This window comes from Schistocerca nitens, chromosome 1 (assembly GCF_023898315.1).
Source record: "Schistocerca nitens isolate TAMUIC-IGC-003100 chromosome 1, iqSchNite1.1, whole genome shotgun sequence".
Taxonomy (NCBI): domain Eukaryota; kingdom Metazoa; phylum Arthropoda; class Insecta; order Orthoptera; family Acrididae; genus Schistocerca; species Schistocerca nitens.
The window spans coordinates 836,053,718-836,078,174 of NC_064614.1; the positions used below are offsets into that span (position 1 = coordinate 836,053,718).

Consider the following 24,457-nt stretch of genomic DNA (forward strand, 5'->3'; position numbering starts at 1 on the left):
CAGACACACACAAAAAAAAAAAAAAAAAAAAAAAAAAAAAAAAAAAAAATATATATATATATATATATATATATATATATATATATATATATATATATATATATATATATATTACACACTGCTCAGGCAATAAGTCTGTGGTAGAAGGTTACTCTGAGGCGTAAACTGACTCATTGAATGTTCCATGCCTTCCCAGTCTCACTATGTCATCCTCCAGTGGAATTGTGGCGTTTTTTTTTTTTTTTTTTCACCGCCTGGCTGAGTTACGGCAACTGTTAAGCTTTACACCTGCTATCTGCATTGCCCTCCAGGAAAACTGGTTCTCAGCAATGCGGACCTCTGCCCTCCGCAGCTGTAAGAGATATTACAGGAACCGTAGCGACTATAATCGAGTGTCAGGTGGAGTTTGCATTTTTGTCCTAAACTTGATCTGTAGTGAACATGTGCCCCTTCAAACCCTTCTTGAAGCTGTGGCTGTTAGACTAAGGAAATAACTGTCTGCAATGTATATCTTCCTCCAGATGGTGCAGTACCCCTGAATGTATTAGCTGCACTGATTGATCAACTCCCTAAACCTTTCCTACTTCTGGGAGATTTTAATGCCCATAACCCTCTGTGGGGTGGTACCATGCATACTGGCCGAGGCAGAGATGTCGAAACTTTACTGTCGCAATCCGACCTCTGTCTCTTAAATACTGGGGCCACCACACATTTCAGTGTGGCTCATGGTAGTTACACGACCATTGATTTATCAATTTGCAGCCCAGGATTCTCCCATCTATCCACTGGAGAGCACATGGTGACCGGTGTGGTAGTGACCCCTTCCCCATCTTCCTGTCACTGCCCCAGTGTCAGGCACACATACGCCTGCCCAGATGGGCTTTGAACAAGGTGGATTGGGAACTGGGAAACTTTCACCTCTGCTGTCACCGCTGAATCTCCCCCACAAGGCAACATCGATGTGATTGTTGAGCAGGTGACTAGCACAATTGTTTCTGCAGCAGAAAACACGATCCCTCGCACTTCAGGGTGCCTGAGGCGTGGTCACCGCAAGTTGCTGAAGCAATTAAGCAGAGTCAGCAAGCTCTAAAACAGCATAAGTGGCACCCTTCCCTGGAGCACTTCATAGTCTTTAAACGGCTCCATGCACGTGTTCACTACCTTATCAAACAATGGAAGGAGGAGTGTTGGGAGAGATAAGTCTCCATCATTGGGTGCCACATGTCCAAGTCTGGGCAAAGATCAAACGTCTTTTCAGGTACCAGGCCCCAACAACTGACCCTGGTGTTACCATAAATGGCAAGTTGTATACAGACACAAACGCGATTGCTAAGCACTTTGCTCGAGCCTCTGCATTGGAGAAGTATCCCCCAGCCTTTCGCACACTCAAACAGCGGCTGGGAGGGAATGTCCCCTCATTCACTACACGCTGCAGTGAATCCTATAATGCCCTATTTACAGAGAGGGAGCTCCTGATTTCCCTTGCATGTTGACCTGACACAGCTCCTGGGCCTGATCGCATCCACAGCCAGATGATTAAACATCTCTCATCTGACTAAAAGCGACATCTTCTTGTCATTTTCAACCGGATCTGGTGCAATGGCATCTTTCGATCGCAACGGTGGGAAAGCACCATCATTCCATTGCTCAAACCTGGTAAAAACCCACTTGATGTTGATAGCTATCGGCCCATCAGCCTCACCAACGTTGTTTGTAAACTGCTGGAATGTATGGTATGTCGGCAGTTGAGTTGAGTCCTGGAGTCGTGGCTTGCTGGCTCCATGTCAGGGTGGCTTCCCCCAGGGTCGCTCTACCACTGATAATCTTGTGTCCACGGAGTCTGCCATCTGAACAGACTTTTCCAGACGGCAACACCTGATTGCCGTCTTTTTTGACTTAGGTAAAGCATGCGACACAACTTGTCGACATCATATCCTTGCCACATTGTGTGAGTGGAGTCTCTGGGAACCATTCCCAATTTTTATCCAAAATTTCCTGTCACTCCATACTTTCCGTGTCCAAATTGGTGACTCCCATAGTTCCATCCATATCCAGGAGAATGGAGTCCCGCAGGACTCTATATTGAGTGTGTGTCTATTTTTAGTGGCCATTAACGGTCTAGCAGCAGCTGTTGGGCCCTCTGTCCCACCTTCTCTGTATGCAGATGACTTCTGCATTTCGTACTGCTGCTCCAGTACTGTTGTTGATGAGCGTCGCCTCCAGGGAGCCATCTACAAGGCACAGTCATGGGCTCTAGCCCACGGTTTCCAGCTTTCAGCCACAAAGTTGTATGTCATGCAGTTCTGTCGGTGTCGTACCGTTCATCTGGAACCTGCAGTATACCTTAATGACGATCCACGCACTGTAGTGGAGACATATCAATTCCTAGGACTGGTTTTTGATGCTCGATTGACTTGGCTCCCTCATCTTAGTCATCTTAAGCAGGAGTGCTGGCAGCACCTCAGTGCCCTCTGTTGCCTGAGCAACACCAATTGGGGTGCAGATGGCTGTATGCTGCTGCAGCTCTACAGAGCCCTTGTCCAGTCCTGAATTAACTATGGGAGTGTGGTTTATGGTTCGGCAACACCCTCTGCATTGCATTTACTCGACCCTGTGAACCACTGTGGGGTTCAATTAATGACATGAGCTTTTAGGAAGAGTCCGGTGACCAGCGTACTGGTGGAGGCTGGTGTCCCTGCACTGCAGATCAGACGTGGGCAATTGCTCACCAGTTGCGCAGCATACATTCATAATTCCCCTGAGCATCCGAATTACCATCTCTCTTTCTCACCCGCAGCAGTCCATCTCCCACATCCGCGGCCGAGATCGGGGCTAACGATTGCGGTTCGTGTGCAGTCCCTCCTCTCCGAACTGGAGCCCTTCCCTTTACCACCTCTACTTGCAGTCCGTTCACGTATGCCTCCATGGTGTACACTTTGGCCGCAGCTTCGTCTGGACTTTTTGCATGGCCCTAAGGACTCAGTTAACCCCACCGATCTCCACTGTCACTTTCTCTCGATTCTTGACGTGTTCCAGGGCTCTGAAGTGGTTTACACCGACAGCTCAATGGCTGATGGTCATGTAGGCTTCACATATGTTCATGGAGGACATATTGAGCAGTTGGCTGCAGTGTTTTCACTGCAGAGCTGGCGGCCATGTCTCGTGCTCTTGAGTACATATGCTCATGCCCTGGCGAGTCACTTCTCCTATGTACTGACTCATTGAGCAGCCTACAAGCTATCGACGAGTGCTACCCTCTGGTAGCGTCCATTCAGGAGTCCATCTATGACCTGGAACAGTCCCGCTGTTCTGTGGTGTTCGTGTGGACCCCAGGACACGTCGGAATCACCGGCAATGAACTTGCCGACAGGCTGGCCAAACAGGTGATGCGGAAACTGCTTCTGGAGATATGCATCTCTGAAGTTTACCTGCGTTCTGTCTTACACCGCAGGGTTTTCCGGCTTTGGGAGACGGAATGGCATAACAGCATGCACAACAAACTCCTTGTCATTAAGAAGACTATGAATGTGTGGAAGTCTTACATGCAGGCCTCTCGCAGGGAATCAGTTGTCCTCTGCCGGCTTTGCATTGTCCAAACATGGCCCTGCAGTTGAAAGGAGCACACCATCAGAGACGCTGGCAATCATGGGGACTTTCTCACAATGAGCCAATCGTTATCTTCCCAGTAAATGTGTACCAAACGTAAAAGGAATGGGACTAATGATTCAAAGAACCCCCCCACCCCCTGGCTGCACCACGGTTCCTCGTGGTTTTGTGTACTGAAGATGGTCAGTCTTTCACAATGGTAGATCAGTTTTTTATTCAGAAAGGTGTTTATGCCATTGCCGGTTCTGTGAAATGCTGCTCTCGCTTATGGAATGGTATTTTGCTTTTGAAGACTACCTCTGATTCTCGAGCACAAAAAATGCTTGCCGCCTCGCTTCTCCACAGCTCTCCTTTTCTTGTTAAGGCCCGTAGAACTCTGAATTCTTCCTGCGGTGTAATTTACACTAGGCTGCTTGATGGTCTGACCGAGGCCAAAATCCAATCTTACCTCTCTGATCAGGGTGCCATTGCCGTCCATCGGGTAGATTCATCCTTAGTGCCCACCTGCATTCTTCTTCTCACCTTTGATAGAGAGTGGTGCTTCTGTCAAAGATAAAAGCAGGCTATGAAATTATCACAGTCTGACCATACATTCTGAACTTGATGTGCTGCTGCCAGTGCCATCATTTCAACCGCACTAGACAGCCTTGTCGACACCCAGCCAAATGTGTAACCTGTGGTAGGGATGTGCATGAGGGTGATTGTCCGCCGCCTCCTCCCCGCTGTGTCAACTGCAATGGTGGCCAAGCTGCCACCTCTCGGAATTGTCCCATGTATCTTAATGAGAGGGCTGTCCAGGAGGAGATCCTGGTAAAGGAAAAAGTGCCTTACCCAGTTGCTAGCAAGCTATTGTTTAGTTAAAAACTCTGCGTTCTCCTGTCTGGTACTTATAGTTCTGTTCTTGTTACCTCTCGCTCCATGAAGGACATGGCCACGCAGACATGCGACCTCTGATTCAACTCTGATGTTGTGAAATCACCCAGTGTCAAGGTAGCATTGCCATCCCCCCGTCCAGCTGTGCAACAAGCCATCAAACTCTCGCCCTGAGGCGAAGCCACCAGCTACACAACTGGTAGGCCAGAAACGACTGGAGTACTCCCGTGAAGGCTTCCTATGTCCCTCCAGCCAAACACCACTTGAGTCTTCCTCTACTAACCAGAAAGGCTCAAAGAAGTCCAACAAAGGCAAACAGTCTTCTCCTTCGCCGACTTGATCTCTTAGACAGTGTTGCTGTGTGATACCTTAGCCCGGCCAGCCTCCGGGTTGCTGATGTGCACCACCGACCATTTTTATGCATTGGACTCCACAGACTGACACCACAAGCAAGCCGAAACTTCTGTGGACCTCATGGAGTAGGATCCTCCTGCTTCTGTGTCCTGTAGCAGTGAGTCTTCACAGGCTGTCACTCGGCATCCACCAAGGTGACACCTCCTTCATTTTTTCCTCATCATGACTCTCCTCCAATGGAACTTTCGCCACCTTCGGCCCCACAAAGAGGATTTACGGCAGCTTTTAGCAGTCAGCATCTCCTTATACTCTGCATTTAGGAAACAAAATTGCGTCCTCGCAACCACTTTGAGCTTTCACATTTCTTCCCAGTTCGTTTTGACCTTCCCTCTGAAGTTGGCATTCCATCTCACAGGAGCGTCATGCTGCTCATAAGGGATGATGTTCATAGTCAATCCATCTTCCTGACTACCCATCTTCAAGCTGTTACTGTTCACCTTTTCCTTCGTCACCTGACTTTTTCCCTCTGTACCATTTATGTCTCTCCATCATTCGATGTCACCAGGGCAGACTTCATTCAGCTTATTGGGCAGCTACTTCCACCATTTCTGCTACGCGGTGACTTTAATGCGCATCATCCGCTTTGAGGTTCTCCCAGAACATGTCGGAGATCCCCTCTTGGCTTAACGTCTTAATCAACTCAACCTCTTCTGCCTTAACACTGGAGCACCCACTTTTCTTTCCAACTCCTTGTGCACCTATTCCCATTTGGACCTATCCTTCTGCACTGCCCAGCTTGCCCATTGTCTTGAGTGGTCTGTTCTTTATGACACTTACTCAAGCGACCATTTCCCATGCGCTATCAGTTTGCCGAATCCTACCCCACCTGCGTGCCCACCCAACTGGCATCTTACTAAGGCTGACTGGCGGCTTTACTCCTTCCTGGCAATCTTCAAAGAACAAGATTTCCCCAGTTGTGATGATCAGGTGGAATATGTCACAAACATTATCCTTGCTGTTGCAGAACATTCCATTCCTCGCACTTCCTCTTTATCACGCTGTGTCCCAGTCCCTTTGCGGACTGAGGCAGAGCATCGACAATGGTTTTTGTTTTTCCATTGACAAAACCATCTGTATGACTACCTGGTGGTGCAGTCGGTTTCTCTCACTATCTTTACATCTTGGGCCTGTTGCTCTTCCATTTGTTGAAACTCCGAAATTGCTGGGGCGCATGCTCGATAGGAACACTCTTGGTCCTCCATACGTCTTACCTGGCAGCCCACTGCACACAGCCCCTCACTGTCCTGTGTGTCCTCAATGGTACTTGCTGGGGTGCAGATCAAACCACCGTATGCCTTTTGTACCGGTCCCTTGTCCATTTGAAACTATACTATGGGTGCTGTGTTTATGCGTCTGCACATCTGTCCCTCTAATTCCATCTCAACACTATCCACCATTGAGGCATCCATTTGGCCACTGGTACCTTCTACACTAGCAGCGTTGAGTCTGTATGTTGAAGCTGCAGAACTACCACTGCCCTACCACCATGATTTTCTCCTCAACAGGTATATATGCCGCCCCCCTGCGGGTTCGGGGGTTAGAATAGGCCTGCGGTATTCCTGCCTGTCGTAAGAGGCGACTAAAAGGAGTCTCAACTGTTTCGGCCTTATGTGCAGGTCCCCTCTCGGGTTTGACCTCCATCTTTCTAAATTATTCCGAAGAGCGAGCCAATTGGGGAAGGGCGCCTTACATGGTGCACGGTATCCGTCGTGCAATTAGACCTTTCGCCGGCTTTCTCGTCGTTGCAATGGTGTCCCGCTCGTTTTCGATCTCTTGGGCGATTACCACGCTGCACTCTGCAGTGTTTCTTTTATCTGCGACGACGTCCTTGGACAGTTTTGCACCTAAGATCCAGCACGGTAGCCAGTCCGTCGTGGTGGGGCCGCCATGTACCCTCTTGGTTGTAGCCCCCTGACAACACAGGGATCGCTCTACTGATGGCTGCGCCGTAACCTCCCCACGTATGCCAAGGAGTAGATGCCCATCTCCCTGGGGCATCGGGACTCCCGGTAATGGCCATCCTGCCAGGTGGCCTTTGCTGTGGCTGGGTGGCGCCCGTGGGGAGGGCCCTTGGTCGGAGTAGGTGGCATCAGGGCGGATGACCCGCAATGAAGCGTGGTACATCATCTCTCGCTGGCGGCCAGCCGTCAGCAGTCTCTAAGCGTTCCAAAGCTCACTTTAAGGCTAATGTGTATGACCCCAAATCGTTCCCCTCCCTGGCCACACCATGGGAGGAACGAAAGGCTATGAATGAGAGCGACAGGTATTCGCCCCGGTATCTCGTCTGTACCAGAGCTGACGGGGTATCGTTTGTGTCTGTGAAGCCTCAGTTCTTTGTCGAACATTTAGAGGACAAGTTCGGGGAGGTGGAGGGCTTGTCCAAGATGCGATCAGGGTCAGTCTTAATAAAAACGGCGTCCTCTGCCCAGTCACGAGCCTTGCTCGCTTGTACGAAGTTGGGGGGTGTTTCTGTCACTATCACCCCCCATAAAAGCTTAAATATGGTTCAGGGAATTATTTTTCACCGCGATCTCCTTTTACAGTCCGATGACGAGCTGCGCGCCAACTTAGAGTGACGAGGTGTACATTTCGTCCGGCGTGTTCATCGGGGTCCGAGGGACAATCAGGTAGCTACCGGTGCCTTCATCTTGGCCTTCGAAGGTGATATCTTACCAGAGAAGGTCAAGGTGATGGTCTACTGGTGTGACGTCAAACCCTATATCCCTCCCCCGATGCGGTGCTTTAAGTGCTGGAAGTTCGGTCACATGTCCTCTCGCTGTACTTCTAGCCTCACATGTCGAGATTGTGGACGCCCATCTCATCCCGATACTCCATGTGCTCTGCCTCCCGTCTGTGTCAACTGTGGAGAGCCTCATTCCCCTTGCTTGCCGGACTGTAGTGTCTTACAGAAGGAACGCAAAATCATGGAATATAAGACCCTGGACCGACTGACTTACACTGAGGCTAAGCGGAAATTTGAACGGCTACATCCCGTGCACATGATGTCATCTTATGCCTCCACTGTCACTCCTGCTCCAGCTCCTTCAGCTGCAAGATATACAGTCAGCTCTCAGAATCAGAGGACCTCACCTGCCCCCTTGACAATGGGGGCCCCTTCTCTTGCTGTTGCTCCCACACCATCTACCTCGGGAGCAGCACCCACTAAACCATTGGGGACACCAGTCCCCCCTTCTCAGCCGGAGAAGCGTAAGTCTTCTTCGGCTTCTCTCGCTCGGAAGGGATCCCTTGGGTCACTCCCTTCCCAGGTTCCTACCAGCGGCACGGCAGACACCAGCCAGTGGCTGAAGCAGCCACAGGTCGCTGGTCGACGGGCTTCGCGTTCCACTTCGGTCCCAGAGACTGACTCCAATAAGCCCTCTCACCAACGGCAACCAAAGGAACAGCGAGAGAAAACGATTTTGAAGACCCGTAAGTCCAAGACACCTGCGTGGCACCTACTCCACCGCTACATAAAAGCTCTGCATCTGAGGATGAGGTGGAGATCCTTGCGTCTGCTGAGGACCTCGATCTCGCCGATCCCTCAGACGCAATGGATAGCACTTGCACGGGTGCTCCATCGGATGCGGCAGGTGACCCAGCGGCGTAATCTGTCTTCCCAGTCCCGTCACGCCTTTCTCCGCAATGGCCAATACCATCCTCCAGTGGAACTGCAGCGGTTTCTTCCACCATGTAGCTGAGCTCCGCCAACTTACCAGCCTTCACCCTTTCTTCTGCGTTGCTCTCCAGGAAACTTGGTTTCCAGCAATGCGAACCCCCGCCCTCCGTGGCTATCGGGGTTATTATAAGAACCGAGCAGCTTATGAAAGGGTGTCTGGTGGCGTCTGCATATATGTCCTTCACACTCTGCACAGCGAGTCTGTCCCTCTCCAGACGCCTTTAGAGGCTGTCGCTGTACGTGTGTGGACGCCACAGGCTGTTACCGTCTGCAGTCTTTACATTCCACCGGATGGTGATGTCTCGCAGCATGTCCTGGCTGCACTGGTCGCCCAATTGCCGCCACCTTTCTTGCTATTGGGCGACTTCAACGCCCATAACCCTCTGTGGGGTGGGTCAGTGGCAACAGGTTGAGGCGCCATCGTTGAGCATTTATTGTCACAGCTCGATCTCTCGCTGTTAAATGATGGTGCCTTCACACACTTCAGTGTGGCGCATGGCACCTACTCCGCCATTGACCTTTCAATCTGTAGCCATAGCCTCTTACCGTCTGTCCAATGGAGTGTGCATGACGACCTGTGTGGTAGTGACCACTTTCCGCTCTTTTTGTCACTACCACAGCGTCACTCTTCTGGGCGCCCTAGCAGATGGGCTATGAATAAGGCTGACTGGGACTTGTTCTCCTCCACTGCCGCTTTTGAGCCTCTCTCTACTGATGACATTGATGCGGTGGTTCAATCGGTCACCACCGGCATCGTTACTGCCGCCGAATCTGCCATTCCCCGTTCTTCTGGGTCCCCTCGGCGGAAGGCTGTGCCTTGGTGGTCGCCTGCGATCGCTGAAGCGATTAAAGATCGCCGGCGGGCACTCCAGCGTCACAAGCGACATCCCTCCATAGACCACCTTATCGCCTTCAAACGGCTGCGTGCGCGGGCCCGCCTCCTTATCCGCCAAGGCAAGAAGGAGTGCTGGGAGCGGTATGTGTCCACCATTGGCCTCCATGTCACTCCATCGCAGGTCTGGGCCAAGATTCGACGCGTCTACGGCTATCGGCCACCTGTCAGCGTCCCTGCGCTCTCACTGAATGGAGCGGTTTGTACTGACTCAGACGTCATTGCAAATCGCTTAGCAGAGCATTTTGCTATGAGTTCCGCTTCTGCGAATTACCCCCAGGCCTTCCGCTCCATTAAAGAGCGGATGGAACGTCGGAGCCTTTCGTTTCGCACCAACCACCTAGAATCTTACAATGCTCCATTTAGTGAGTGGGAATTTCGCAGTGCCCTAGCTGCTTGCCCTGATACCGCTCCTGGGCCAGATGGCATCCACTGTCAGATGCTGAAACACCTTTCAGTGGACTGCCAGCGGCGCCTTCTCGATCTTTACAACCGTCTCTGGGTCGAGGGGGAGTTTCCGTCGCAATGGCGGGAAGGCATTGTCATCCCCGTTTTGAAACCTGGAAAGAACCCTCTGGAGGTGGACAGCTACCGTCCCATTAGCCTCACCAACGTTCTTTGCAAGTTGCTTGAACGGATGGGGAGCCGGCGCTTGAATTGGGTACTGGAGTCTCGGGGCCTTCTGGCTCCATCTCGGGGTGGGTTCCGTAAAGGCCGCTCCGCCACAGACAATCTGGTGAGCCTGGAGTCGGCCATCCGTACTGCCTTTGCCCGCCGTCAGCACCTGGTCGCTGTCTTTTTCGACATGCAGAAGGCGTACGACACGACATGGCGTCATCACATCCTTTCTACGCTTCATGGATGGGGTCTTCGGGGTCCTCTGCAGATTTTTATCCGCAATTTTCTGTCGTGTCGTACCTTCCGCGTGCAAGTCGCGGTCTCGTATAGTTCCTCCCACGTCCAGGAGAACGGTGTGCCACAGGGTTCTGTTTTAAGTGTCTGTCTGTTTTTAATAGCCATTAACGGGCTTGCTGCGGCCGTGGGAAATTCTGTCTCCGCTTCCCTGTATGCTGACGACTTTTGCCTTTACTACAGCTCTACTGGCATTGCAGCTGTTGAACGTCAGCTACAGGGCGCTATCCGTAAGGCGCAGTCTTGGGCTGTAGCGCATGGGTTTCAGTTTTCGGCAGCCAAGACCCGCGTAATGCATTTCTGCCGGCGCCGAACAGTCCATCCTGAGCCGCGGCTTTATCTTGCCGACTAACTGCTTGCTGTGGTGGAGACCCACAGGTTTTTGGGGGTGGTTTTCGATGCCCGGTTGACTTGGCTGCCTCATATCCGGCAGCTCAAACAGGCGTGTTGGCGGCATCTCAATGCTCTGCGATGTTTGAGCCACACCCGCTGGGGCGCCGACCGCTCTACCCTGTTGCGGCTCTACCAGGCGTTAATCCAGTCCCATCTGGATTATGGGAGCCTGGCTTATGGCTCAGCATCCCCATCTGCGTTGCGGGTGCTGGACCCCATTCTCCACAGCGGGATACGCCTTGCCACTGGTGCTTTCCGCACCAGCCCTGTGGACAGCGTCCTAGTGGAGGCAGGTGTCCCTCCACTGCGGTTCCGACGCCAACAATTACTGGCTTCTTATGCTGCCCATGTTTTTAGCTCGCCCGGGCATCCAAATTACCGTGTCCTGTTCCCGCAGTCAGTCGTCCATCTGCCAGAACGTCGGCCCCGGTCGGGTTGTCCGATCGCCGTACGCGTCAAGGAACTTCTCTCTGGGCTTGGGCTTGTCCCTGTTCCACCTCCTTTCCGGGCACCTCTGCGTACACCCCCGTGGTGCGTTCCTCGCCCTTGCCTTCGGCTAGACTTGGCACAGGGCTCGAAGGACTCAGTCCCTCCAGAGGCCTTCCGCCGCCACTTTTATTCCATCCTGGCCACATATCAGGGCTCGGGCATTGTTTACACCGACGGCTCGATGGTTGCTGGTCGAGTCGGTTATGCGCTCACTGTAGGGGACCATTCTGAACAACGTTCCTTGCCGGCTGCCTGCAGCAGTTTACACTGCTGAGCTGGTCGCCATCTTTCGAGCCCTAGAGTATATCCGCTCCTGCTCAGGTGAGTCCTTCGTTATCTGTAGCGATTCCCTGAGCAGTTTACGAGCTCTCGACCAGTGTTTTCCTCGTTCCCGTCTGGTGATGGCTATCCATGAGTCCCTGCATACTCTTGCGCGTTGCGGCCGCTCTGCGGTCTTCGTGTGGACCCCAGGCCATGTTGGGATCCCCGGCAACGAGAATGTTGACCAGCTGGCGAAAGAGGCGACTAGTGCACCATCTCTGGACGTTGGCCTCCCGGAGACAGATTTGCGAGCATTCCTACGCCGCAAAATTCTGGACCTTTGGGACATTGAATGGCGCGCCCTGCCTCCATGCAACAAACTTCGGGCCATCAAGGGGGCTACCGGTGTGTGGCGCTCCTCCTTGCGGGTCTCTCGCAAGGAGTCTGTTGTCCTCTGCCGGCTGCGCATTGGGCACACTCGGCTGACACACGGCAACTTATTGCGCCGTGAGGACCCGCTTCTGTGTCGCTGCGGCTCTGTTTTATCTGTGGTGCACATTTTATTGGAGTGTCCGCTTTTAGCTGTGCTCAGGCAGACGTTCGCACTACCTGACACGCTCCCTGCCCTTTTACTAGATGACTCTGCCATGGTGGACTTAGTTTTGCGTTTTATTCGGGCAGGGGGTTTTTATAGTTTAATCTGAGTCTTTGTTTTTTTTTTTAGCCTTGATTCTGGCTTCTAGCCTCTGATTTTAAACTGAGTTTTTAATGTATTCTTGGTGGTTGGCTTTTCCTCTTTTTTTCTCTATGGTCGGCCAACCACCGTCACACTCTGTGTGTTTTACTTTGTTTTGTCTGATCTCTGTCGGAGTCTTTCTCGTCCTGTGTCGTCTGACGTCTTTCCTGCTGTTCGTTTTTTATTCTCTTTGGGCGGTTTTAATTTTTTGGAAAAAGGGACCGATGACCATCGCAGTCTGGTCCCTTTAAATCCCACAAACCAACCAACCTATATATGCCGTTTGTCTGCCATGTGTGGCCACCCATCCTATGCCTCCTTCTTCGATGATTCCTATGATTGCCAGTATGGGGCGCATCCCTTTTCTCTGATACCTCCCGGAGTCTGCTTTCTGCACGTGCTCCGGTGGCTTAACTTCACACTCCCTGAGTTTTTCTCGGTGGATGTGAACACTTCACTACCTTCGCTTCGTGAAGCAGCCTGTGTTAACCTTGGCCTTCATTTGCTTCATAAGGACACTACTCTAGCCTCGCTCTATTGCCTTCAGTTTCATGACCTTCACATGGAACTTTGTGATAGTACTTTTGTGTACACCGATGGTTCTGACTGACCATGGTGTCGGGTGTGCCTTTGTCATTGGCACTCGCTTTGGCTTCCAGCACACTGCTCAGTGTTTACAGCAGAGCTCTTCTTCCTTATCAAGCCACAGAGTACGTCTGGCGACAGACTTTTCAATTGTCCTCTTCTCACTCTATCTGCACCCTTCAAAGTCTGTGCGCTGTACACTGTCCATCCCTTAGTGTAATGGGTCTAGAAAAACTGTCACTTGCTCACTCTTGGTCATCCCACTGTGTGATTGTTGGTTTCTGGTCATGTCGGTCTGCCAGGAAACGAGACTGCTGCCAAGGCTGCAATCCTCATACTTCAGCCCACTAGTTCCTATGTTCCCTCCAATGATGTCTGTGTTGCCATCTGTCTGGAGGTGGAGTCCCTTTGGCATTGCCATTGGTCCTTTCTTCACGGGAATAACCTCTGGATTATTAAGCCTCTCTCCCAGTGGCTTGGATGACTTCCTCTCACCCCTCATGCCAGGAGGAGGTCATTTTAACTAGGTTGCGTATTGGGCACTGCCTTTTTAGGCATGGTCTTTTGATAAACGGGACTCTTCCACCACTTTGTACACACTGTGTACAAGTTTTAACTGGCGGAATGCCCATTTTTTAATCATTTACTTTCCCGCTTGGGTTTGCCATCTGAATTGTCAGCATTTTTAGCAAATGGCGCGCGGGCTGTCGACCGCATTGTACTGTTTATCCGTCAAAGCAGTACGATGGTCATTTAATTTTTAGTTTTGGACCTCCGTTTCTGTATGATGTCTTTTGTACCCCTTTCTCCATGTCCCTGTTTTTAGCTGTCTTCCTTTGTGTCATTTTTTAACTCCTCTCTGTCTTCTTGTTCTATAGTTTTGACTTTGGTGTGTATGACCTCAGTTGTTTTTGCACCCTAAAACAAAACAAAACAAAACAATCTCCCCCTGCGGGTCTTGGGGTTCGAATAGGCCCGAGGTATCCCTGCCTGTCGTAAGAGGTGACTAAAAGGAGTCTCATACTTATTGGCCCTATAAGTTCAGGTCCCATTTTATAGTGTGACCTGCCACTTTCCAAATTCTACAGGAGTGCGGGCTGTATGGGGAAGGACGACTTATGTGACGCACGAGTTAGGACGCCTTATGTGACGCACGAGTTATCCATAGTGCCCTTAGATTCAATCTCCTGAACCTCTTGTCATGGCTTTGCATCCCCAACTGCAATTCAACTATTTGGGTGAGGACACTTTTCAGGGTATGTCATCTTCTTGCATTGTCTCCTGTCCTCTTTCGCCCCCCATGACAATATTGGATTTCTCTGCACCCAGTATTCAGCACGGTAGCCAGCCCATTGTGGTGGGACCATCCTGTATCCATTTGGTGGTAGCCCCCTGACAACACAGGGATTGCACTGCTGATGCCTGAGCTGTAAACTCTCCACGTTTGCCAAGGAGAAGATGTGTCTTCCTGGGGCATCAGTACACCTGGCAATGGCCATCATGCCAGGTGACCTTTGCTGTGGCTGGGTGGCATCAGGGCGGATGACTTGCAATGAAGTGGACTCAGTCATCTCTTGCTGGTGACCGTCCGACGCCAGCAGTCTCCAAGAAAGGCAAAATAGAGTACAATGCTGACATATATGACCCTAAATCATTTCCCTCCTTCGCTACGCCATGGGAGGAATGTAGGGCTACAGAAAGAAGAGAGCCATATTTGCATTGGTATTCAGTCTGTAGCAGAATGGACGGGGACTCCTTTCTACCTACGAAGCCTCAATTTGTTGTTGAACAGCTTGAGGATAAGTTTGAGGAAGTGATAGTGCTGTCCAAGATGAGAAGCAGTGCAGTCTTGATTCAGACAGCATCCCCAGCCCAATCCTGGAAGTTTATTGCTTGTGACCAGCTGGGTAATATTCCTGTTTCTGTCACTCCCCATAAAAGCCAAAATATGGTCCAGGGGATTATTTTCCATCGCGACTTCCTCTTGCAGTCTGACGAAGAGCTCTGCGCCCGTTTACAGGGGACCCAAAAACAACAGGGCTGCTACCGGCACCTTCATCTTGGTCTTTGAGGGAGATTCAGTGCCTGAAAAGGTCAAGGTGATGGTTTACCACTGTGACGTTAAACCATACGACCCTCTCCCTATGCGGTGCTTTAAGTGCTGGAAATTTGGGCACATACCTTCCTGCTGCACTTCCAACGCCCCATGTCGAGACTGTGGACGTCCCTTGCATCCGTAAAATTCCTGTGTGCCTCCACCCACTTGTACCAATTGCAGAGAGCAGCACTCCCTCTGCTTGCCAGACTGCACAGTACAACAGAAGGAGTGGAAAATTGTGGGGTACAAGACCCTGGACCTGTTGACTTACCAAGAGGCTAAACATAAGTTTGAATGATTACACCCCGTTTGGTTGACGTCTACGTATGCTGCAGCTACATTACCATTACCATTGCCATTACAAGTACCAATCGTACCACACTCGGTGCCACAAACAGTGGGCCCACTGGGGCTGCAGAATACTTCTGCCCCCTTGATGGTAAGGGGTAAAGCTCCTTCCGTTGCTCCCAATGTACCTACTTCGGGAGCAAAGCGCCCCCCCCCCCCCCCCCCCCCCAAATGCATAGGACATTGGTCCTGTCCCCCAGCCGGAGAAGCCTCCTCTGGCTCCTCTCATGTGGAAGGTGTCCATTGTGACCCTCTCTTCCAAGGTCTCCACTAATGCCACAGCAGACACTTGCCAGTGGCTAAAGGAGCCAAAAGCTGCTGGACGAAGAGCTTCACGGTCTTCCTCTTCCTGAAGCTACTTCGGAGAAGTCCTCCCAGCAAGCACCTAAAGAGGAGCAAGAGGGCAAGCAAACAAAGAAGTCTGCTAAGAAAAAGGACCCTCCGGTGGCTCCAACACTCTCTACCAATTCTGCACCTTCGGATGAAATGGAGATCTCAACGTCCCCTGAGGAAGTGGATCTCGCTGATGCCTCATCCACAATAGGAAAGAATACAAATACTCAGTCGGTGACAGCAGGTGACCCTGAGGCGTAACATGCCTCCTTGCATGCTTCCTGCCTTCCTAGCCTCACGATATCATCATCCTCCAGTGGAATTGCTGCGGTTTTTTCCACCGCCTGGCTGAGCTATGGCAACAGTTCAGCTTTATACCTGATTTCTGCATTGCCTTCCAGGACACCTGGTTCCTGGCAATGCGAACCCCTGCCTTTCGTGGCTATAGGGGATATTAAAAGAACCATAGTGACTATAATAGTGTGTCAAGTGGAGTTTGTGTCTGTCCTGAACAAGGTATGCAGTGAACATGTGCCTCCTTCAAACCTTGCTTGAAGCTGTGGCTGTCAGGATAAGGACGCCGCCGGAAATAGCTGTCTGCAATGTATATCTTCGTCCAGATGGTGCAGTACCCCTGAACGCGTTGGCTGCAGTGGTTGATCAACTCCTTAAACCGTTCGTACTTTGGGAAATTTTAATGCACGTAACCCCTTGTGGGATGGCATTGTGCTTACTGACTGAGGTCGATGTCGAAACTTTCCTGTTTCAACTCTACCTCTGCCTCTTAAATACTGAGGCCCCACTCATTTCAGTGTGGCTCATGGCACTTATTCGGCCATTGGTTTATCCCTCTGTAGCCTAGGACTTCTCCCATTTGTCCACTGGAGAGCCCACGATGACTTTTGTGGTAGTGAACACTTTCCCATCGTCCTGTCAATACACACGCACCATTCTCCCAAGACGGTCTTTAAGCAAGGCAGACTGTGAAGCTTTCACCCCTGCTGTCACCTTTGAATCCCCCCCCACATGGTACCATCATTGTGGTTGTTGAGCAGGTCACTAGAACGATCCCTTGTTCTTTAGGGTGGCCCCAGCAAAAGTCAGTACCTTGGTGGTCACCGGAAATAGCTGAGGCCATTAAAGAGTGTCAGTGAGCTCTACAGCGACATAAGCTGCACCCTTCCCTAGAGCGCCTAATAGCTTTTAAACTGCTCTGTGTCTGCATTCCCCAGCTTATAAACAAACGGAAACGGGAATGTCAGGAGAGGTATGTCTCGATCATTGGGTGCCATACGTCACCTTCCCAAGTCCGGACGAAGATCAGACGTGTTTGTGGGTACCAGACCCCAACGTGTGTTAATGGCATTAATATCAATGGTGTGTTATCTATCGACACAAACGCAATTGCCGAGCACATTGCTGAGCACTCCGTATCGGAGAATTATCTCCCAGCCTTTCGCACCCTCAAACGGTGGATGGCAAGGAAAGCCCTCTCATTCACTGGACATCACAGTGAACCCTATAATGCTCCATTTACAGAATGGGAGCTCCTCAGCACCCTTGCACATTGCTCCGACACAGCTCCTGGGCCAGATCAGATCCATAATCAGATGATCAAACATCTCTCGTCCGACTGCTAGTGACATCTCCTCATCATCTTTAACCGGATCTGGTGTGATGGTGTCTTTCCATCGCAATGGCGGGAGAGCACCATCATTCTAATGCTCAAACCCAGCAAATACCCACGTGATTTGGACAGCTATCGGCCCATCTGCCTCACCAGTGTTCTGTGTAAGCTCTTAGAGTGCATGGTAAGTCGATGGTTGTGTTGGGTCTTCAAGTCACATTGCCTACTGGCTCCATGCCAGGCACGACACGACCTGGCAACATCATATCCTTGCAACATTGTGAGTGGGATATCTGGGGCCTACTCCCAATTTTTATCCAAAATTTCCTATTGTTCCGTACTTTCCATATCCCAGTCGGTGTCTCCCATACTTCCCCCATATCCAGGATTCTGGGGTCCCGCAGAGCTCTGTATTGAGTGTATCTATTTTTAGTGGTCTAGCAGCAGCTGTCAGGCCGTCCGTCTCACCTTCTCTGTATGCAGATAACTTCTGCATTTCGTACTGCTCCTCCAGTACTAGTGTTCTTGAGTGGCACCTTCAGGGAGACATCCACAGGGCGCAGTCATGGACTCAAGCCCACGGCTTCCAGTTTTCAGCCGTGAAGTCGTGTCATGCACTTCTGTTGGGATCGTACCATTCATCCGGAACCAGAACTTTACCTTAATGACGTACCACTCACTGTAGTGGAGGCATACCGATTATTAGGACTGGTTTTCAATGCCCGATTATGTGGCTTCCTTATCTATTTTAGTGAAAGTGGAAGTGCTGGCAGCACCCCAATGCCCTCCGCTGCCTGAGCAACACCATCTGGGGTGCAGATTGCTCTACACTGCTGCAGCTCTACAGACTTTGTTCAATCCAGCCTGGGGTATGGGAGTCTGTTTCATGGTTCAGCTGCGCCCTCAGCGTTGTGTTTACGCGACCCGGTGCACCCCTCTGCCGTTAGACTGGCGACAGTCACTTTTAGGACCAGTCCAGTGACCAACATCTTGGTGGAGGCCAGAGTCCCTCCATTGGAGGTTAGGCATGCACAACTGCTCGCTAGTTACGTTACGCACATTCGTAGTTCTCCTGAGCATCCGAATTATTGTCTCCTTTTCCCATCCACGGCAGTTCATCTCGCGCCTTGGCGGCCCAACTCAGGTCTTACAATTGCGGTTCGCATCCAATCTCTTTTGTCTAGAGTAGAGTCCTTGCCTGAACTACACTTACTCGAGGTCCATTCATGTACACCTCCATGGTGCACACCTAGGCCGCATCTTCGCCTGGACCTTTCGCATGGCCCTAAGGGCTCAGTTAACCCTGCGGCTCTCCACTGTCACTTTCTCTTGATTCGTGACATGTACCAGGGCCATGAAGTGGTTAACACTGACCGATCAGTGGCAACAGGCTGGCCAAACAAAATGGGCACTAATGACCACTGTAGTTGTGCGCACAAAAAAAAAGGGGGGGGGGGGCTGGGCAAACAGGCTACACAGGAAATGCTTCTGGAGATTGGCATGCCCATAACTGACCTGCAATCATTATTACGCTGCTAGGTTTTTCAGCTTTGGGAAACTGAATGGTTTAATCTCTGTACACACAACAAACTGCGTGCCCTTAAGGAGACTACAAATGTGTGGAAGACCTCCATGCGGGCCTCTCGCAAGGGACTCTGTGGTTCTCTGCCGGCTCCCCGTTGGCTGTATGTGGCTATCACATGGCTACCTCCTCTGTCGCAAGGACCCACCTCGGTGTCACTGTGGCTCACATATGACTGTCGTCCACGTCTTGCTGGACTGCCCACTTTTAGCTGTTCTGCAGTGGACTTGTAACCTTCCCAGCACCCTACCTTTGGTGTTGGGCGACAATGCCTCAACAGCAGATTTAGTTTTACATTTTATTCATGAGTGTGGGTTTTATCATTTGATCTAAGTTTTAGCACATGTCCTTTGTCCCTCTGTGTCCTTCATTCTGGTGATTTTAGGGTGGAGCTTTTAATGTGTTGCAGAGTGGCTGGCTTCTCCTTTTTATTCTCATGGTCAGCCCATCGTGGTAATCTGCTCTTTTGTTTTGATCTCTTGTACATGTTTCTTGTCTGTCTCTCTCTCTCTCTCTCTCTCTCTCTCTCTATCTCTATCTCTATCTCTCTCTCTATCTATCTCTTGTTTTCTTTTCTGATTTTGTCCATTTTAGTGTTTGTTGCCCCTCTGTCATTCTTGTAGTTTCTCCTTTCTTCCACCTGTTTTTTCTATTACTCCCACCTTAGTGGAATTATTTTAATCGGAATGAGGGGCTGGTGACTTAGCAGTTTGGTCCCTACCCTCCTCTTGTAAACCAACCAACCCAAAAAAAAAAAAACAAAAAAAAAAAGTTTTTGAACATTTATTTATAAATGAAAACTGAGGGGTATTACCCCAGTTTAATTTGTGCACCACTGCAAAGATGAGTGATGTAGTTGTGTGTCAGTGGGGTTAAGAAACAGCTGAAATCACTAAAACAGAACAAAGCCCCAGGGTGCGATTGCATCCCTGTTAGATTCTGTACAAAATTTGTTGATGATTTAGCCCTTATTTTGACCGTAATCTATGTCTATACTATGCAAACTGCCATGAGGTGCATGACAGAGGGTATGTCCCATTGTACCAGTTATTAGGGTCTCTTTCTGTTCCACTCACGTATGAAGTGTGGGAAGAATTATTGTTTAAATGTCTCTTCACAAGCAGTACTTATTGTAATCTTATTCTCACGATCCCTGTGTGAGCGGTAGGCTGGGGTTATGGTATATCCCTAGAGTAATCATTGAAAGCCAATTCTTGAAACTTTGTTAATAGACAAACTACATGTAGAATCCTAAAACTACAGGAGCAGTGAGTCACAGTTGGAATCAGTCAACTCATACAAATACCTAGATGTAATACTTTCCAGGGGTTCAGTCACTGCTGAAGTAGATGCAGACTTCTGCTTTTCATTGGTAGAATACTAGAGAAATTCATTCAGTCTGCAAAGGAAAGTGCTTACAAATTACTCATGTGACCAAGCTTACAATATTGCTCAAGTATGTGGGAGCCATAACAAATAGGACTAACGGGTAATATTGCAAATATATAAAGAAAGGCAACGTGAATGGTCTCAGGTTAGTCTGACCCATGGGAAAGTGTCAGAGATACTGGAGAAATTGAAGTGGTGGACACCTTAAAATAGATGCAACTGTTCCTAAAAAGCCTACTTTCAAAGTCTCAAGAACTGGTTCAGAATGACAACTCGAGGAATATACCACAACCCCCTATGTATTGCTCCCTTAGGGATCATGAGAATAATGTTAATTTAATTACAGCACACATAGAGGCATTTAAAGTATTCTCACACTCCATACATGAATGGAATGGGAAGAAGCCCTAATAACTGGTACAATAGGACTTACCTCCTGCCATGCACTTCACAGTGGTTTGCAGAGTATGGTTATAGATGTAGATTCAATAAAGACCAAGAGAGGTTGCACAGTGGTAAGCACACTGGACTCACATTCAGGACAACGACAGTTCAAACCCGCGTTCGGCCATCCTGATTTAGGTTTTCCATGGTTTCCCTAAATCACTTAAGGAAAATGCCGGGGTGTTTCATTTGACAGGGCACAGCCGAGTTCCCCATCCCTTCCTAAAGGTTCAATAAAGTATATTGCTGTTCAAACCAACCTTCAAGTTAGTTATGGCTTTACTATTTTCGTAGCTCTGGCTCTTTGCCTCGATGCCTCATATAAATATGTTTCTGCTACTAAGATGCAGTGAGGTACTGCTTTGAATGAATGCTTTTAAACCACAGCTGATTTGGCCTTTAAATTTATAAAAGAGTGTGGCTCTTATAATTATCAGGCTATACCAAAGCTATGGAATTAATATTATGCTTTTTCTTGGATTCTGCCCACTGTCCATCTCCTCAACCCCAGTCCTCCAAACCTCACCCCTATCCAATCTCCCCTCCCCCCACCTTTTTCCAGTACCTCATACAAACATAATGTGAATTTTACATTTGGTATGGTGTTTTATACATGAAAAATGTGTTTCATTGGTGTTAAGTAATTGTCTTAAACAATATGAAAATGCATACGTAATTGGCCTCCTAATAATTACAGTTAGCCTCATTTTGCAGCTTATTTGGTCTTCCCATGTATTGTAACTGTAAATAAAAATACAAACTTATGTACCATTGGTGATCCTCTGTTTGTTGTAAGAATGTTCTGAGTTTATATAGACTGGTTGGTACAAACATTGTTAGTTCGTTAGTATTTTACATGGCGCCTAGTTAGGTTGAGTTGGTATTTCTGTTATGTGAAAATCTGTGTAAGACAATTCTGAAAGTGAGGTAATCAAACCACAATTTATTTTTCAGAGGGATTGTCTCCAAATGACAAGGAAGACTATGAGCCCTGGCCAAATTACAGATTTACTGGTAAGTTACGATAATACCTGAGTGCCTTTTTTTGTGAAGTTTTTGTTTGGTTTATAATTAATCATCTCTGCTGTAAAATGTTCATACTTTTAAATTATAGAAATGTACAGGATGAGCACAAAGTCTTACCCTGATTATAAAAATTTATAACAGAATAACTGTTTGACATAAGTTACATTTGGTGCCGTTACATAGGTTACTGTTACTCTAAAAAAAACCACCTTGCGTTAGTAAACCTCAACGTGTGCTCCCCTGGTAGCTCGGAGAATGTCGAGGCGGTATTCCAGTTCCCGCTAGGTGTTTCGTAACATGTGTTCTGTCTCAGTACCCACAGCAGCTTGTATCCTAGCCTTCAGTTTGTCAACGTCAGCAACTGGTGTGATGAAGACTCTGTCCTTGATACAACTCCAGAAAAAAGACAAGGGGTGTAATGTCTGGAAAGGGGAGTAATGTCCAGATCGGTAGGTGGGAAGGAACGGTCCAGCACCCTGGCTGCCCCGCTCTCCAGACATCAGTTGCTGACGTCGAAGAACTGATGCCTAGGATACAAGCTGCTGTGGGTACTGTGACAGAACACATTATGAAACACTTGGCAGGAACTGAAATACCACCTCGACATTCTCCGAGCTACCAAGGGAGCACACATTGAGGTTGACTAACGTAATTGGTCTTAAAAACAAAAACAAACAAACAAACATAGTAATACTAACCTATGTAATGGTGTCAAATGTAACTTATTATGACAAATTCTGCTATAAATTTTTATAATCAGGGCAAGACTTTGTGCTCATCCTGTATATCACAAAAAGAAAGCTGTAAAAATTGACGTGCACAGTCCTTTACTACCCTACCCATGCTGACAGCCTCGACGATGTAGCAGACAGCATTAGGCATGGAGGTTGTAACTAACCTGTTTCTGCGGGTTATTACGTTGTTATTGGGGATGTAAATACTTATTGCTTGTGAAGTTAACTTGAGAAGATTAGGGTCGCCACCGACTCGAACCATACAACTAATCGAAGGTTTGGTCGAGTCGGAAAATAAATTAATTTGATCACAGACCAAAAACTCACAAAAATGCATACATTGTGATGTCACTCATAGCGGATACGATGTAATTAATAGTATTGCCCGTGCACTGTTCACGACAATCGAACATTTAAAATAAAATAGAAAATGCATGAACACTGCATAAGATCAGCTCCCAGCAGCACACGTGAAAATAAGACTTAATCTAAAGCATTTGTTATAAAATACAAGGGGAGACTAATCACTGGACCTGTGCGTAGGGAAACGCGTTGGATGTGCTAATGGGAAAGCTACGAGGTGAGTAGCTTCGGTGCGAAAACGTAATCTTGGAACACAAAGAAAATTGTAGATAAAAATCATTTCTTCCTAAGATAAGGATGTGAGGCACGTACACAATTCCTGATAACATTAGTTCCTAAAATATTAAAGAAAAGCATCGATACGTTCACCGCTATAATCTACAACTAAAATCATTGGTGTGAATCATGCATACAACTGCTGTTGCCTGATAACTGATCGCAATAACTCATGAAACGGTACATGTTTCGCTGTACACCCGCGTGCCCACGTGGTTTGTGGAGACACAATTTCTAGGTATCGTGGCCAAGTTGCAACAATATCACATCACACAACCATGAACCGTTAACATTCTTTAAAACAAACATGAGACCGGACAGTTAGTGATGACGGTAGCCCAACAAAACTTTAATGTTCAACCACGTGGTCGGCTCCCCAAGGACGAAAGATACATAAAGCAAGGAAAATTTACGAGAAGGCAAAGCTATTAATATTTAGAAAAAATGAAAGCTTATACAGGCACAGCTGAAGGCAGACAGACATTCATACAGAAGAGAGTGCTCACTTCTTATCGACACCTTTGTGTGGCGCTCTTCCGGTGGATCCAAGTCTGCTATAGAAATTTAGTAAAAGAAAAATCTGCCAAAGTTTTGCATTCCTCGCTGCGACAAGGCAATGCAATCTTTCAGAGTTGAAAAGCGAGACCAAAAGCTAACAGCTCTCCCCTCGCCAAGTAACAACGCGCCATGCGGTCAGTCTAACTCACCCTTCCTCGACTGGAGCACAGCTATGGACACTTCCCGTACCGACGGCAGACTGCCTCCCGCTTCTTCTCCAGCCTCTTCCACACTCCGCTTGGCCCGGAAAACCCAAAGATGTCATTTCCGCCGCCAACCCAACACAGGTGGATTTCTCACAAGTAGCGAAAACCTCTTTGCCTACTTGACCACTACGAGAGTTGGCTATTCTGTACAACTGCTGCTGAATCTGTACGACTATCACAGGCTTTCTGCAGTAGACTACGCCACCGTCTAGCAACGTGACACGCAACCACATTCATTCAATCACAACACTATGATAATTATGAGAAAAGAGAAACAAGGAAGGAAAGAGAAATACTAGTGAAAATGGGCTACCAGACTAATGAAAAGTGACTACAGGACCCTTTCAAGGTTAAAGTTTGATTTTCTGTGACCAAATCAGGTTTATTACTATTATTATTATTTCTTTCTTTTCTCAGACGTTATGTCTGGTTAAAAATGGAAAGTGACGCGGACCTTGATCAAGCGTGACTTCCTTTTAACTGTACGGTATATGTTACATTGCATTTAGGAACTTTCGGGTAATTGAACATGTATCAATAATTACGGATTTCTGTAGTTGTATATATACGTTTGGATGTAGCTGTATTGCGTTGATGTACTGGTGGATATTGTGTGGTATGACTCTTGTAGTTGAC

General features: G+C 48.7%; 1 protein-coding gene across 1 annotated transcript in view; it reads left to right on the plus strand.

The window, feature by feature from the left end:
• LOC126263116 (methionine aminopeptidase 1) overlaps positions 1 to 24,457 on the plus strand; it is a 127,708-nt gene that overhangs the window by 11,296 nt on the left and 91,955 nt on the right. The window contains exon 3 of the mRNA XM_049960129.1: positions 21,613 to 21,672. Within this exon, the coding sequence (XP_049816086.1) occupies positions 21,613 to 21,672 (60 nt within the window). The remainder of the gene's footprint in view (positions 1 to 21,612; positions 21,673 to 24,457) is intronic.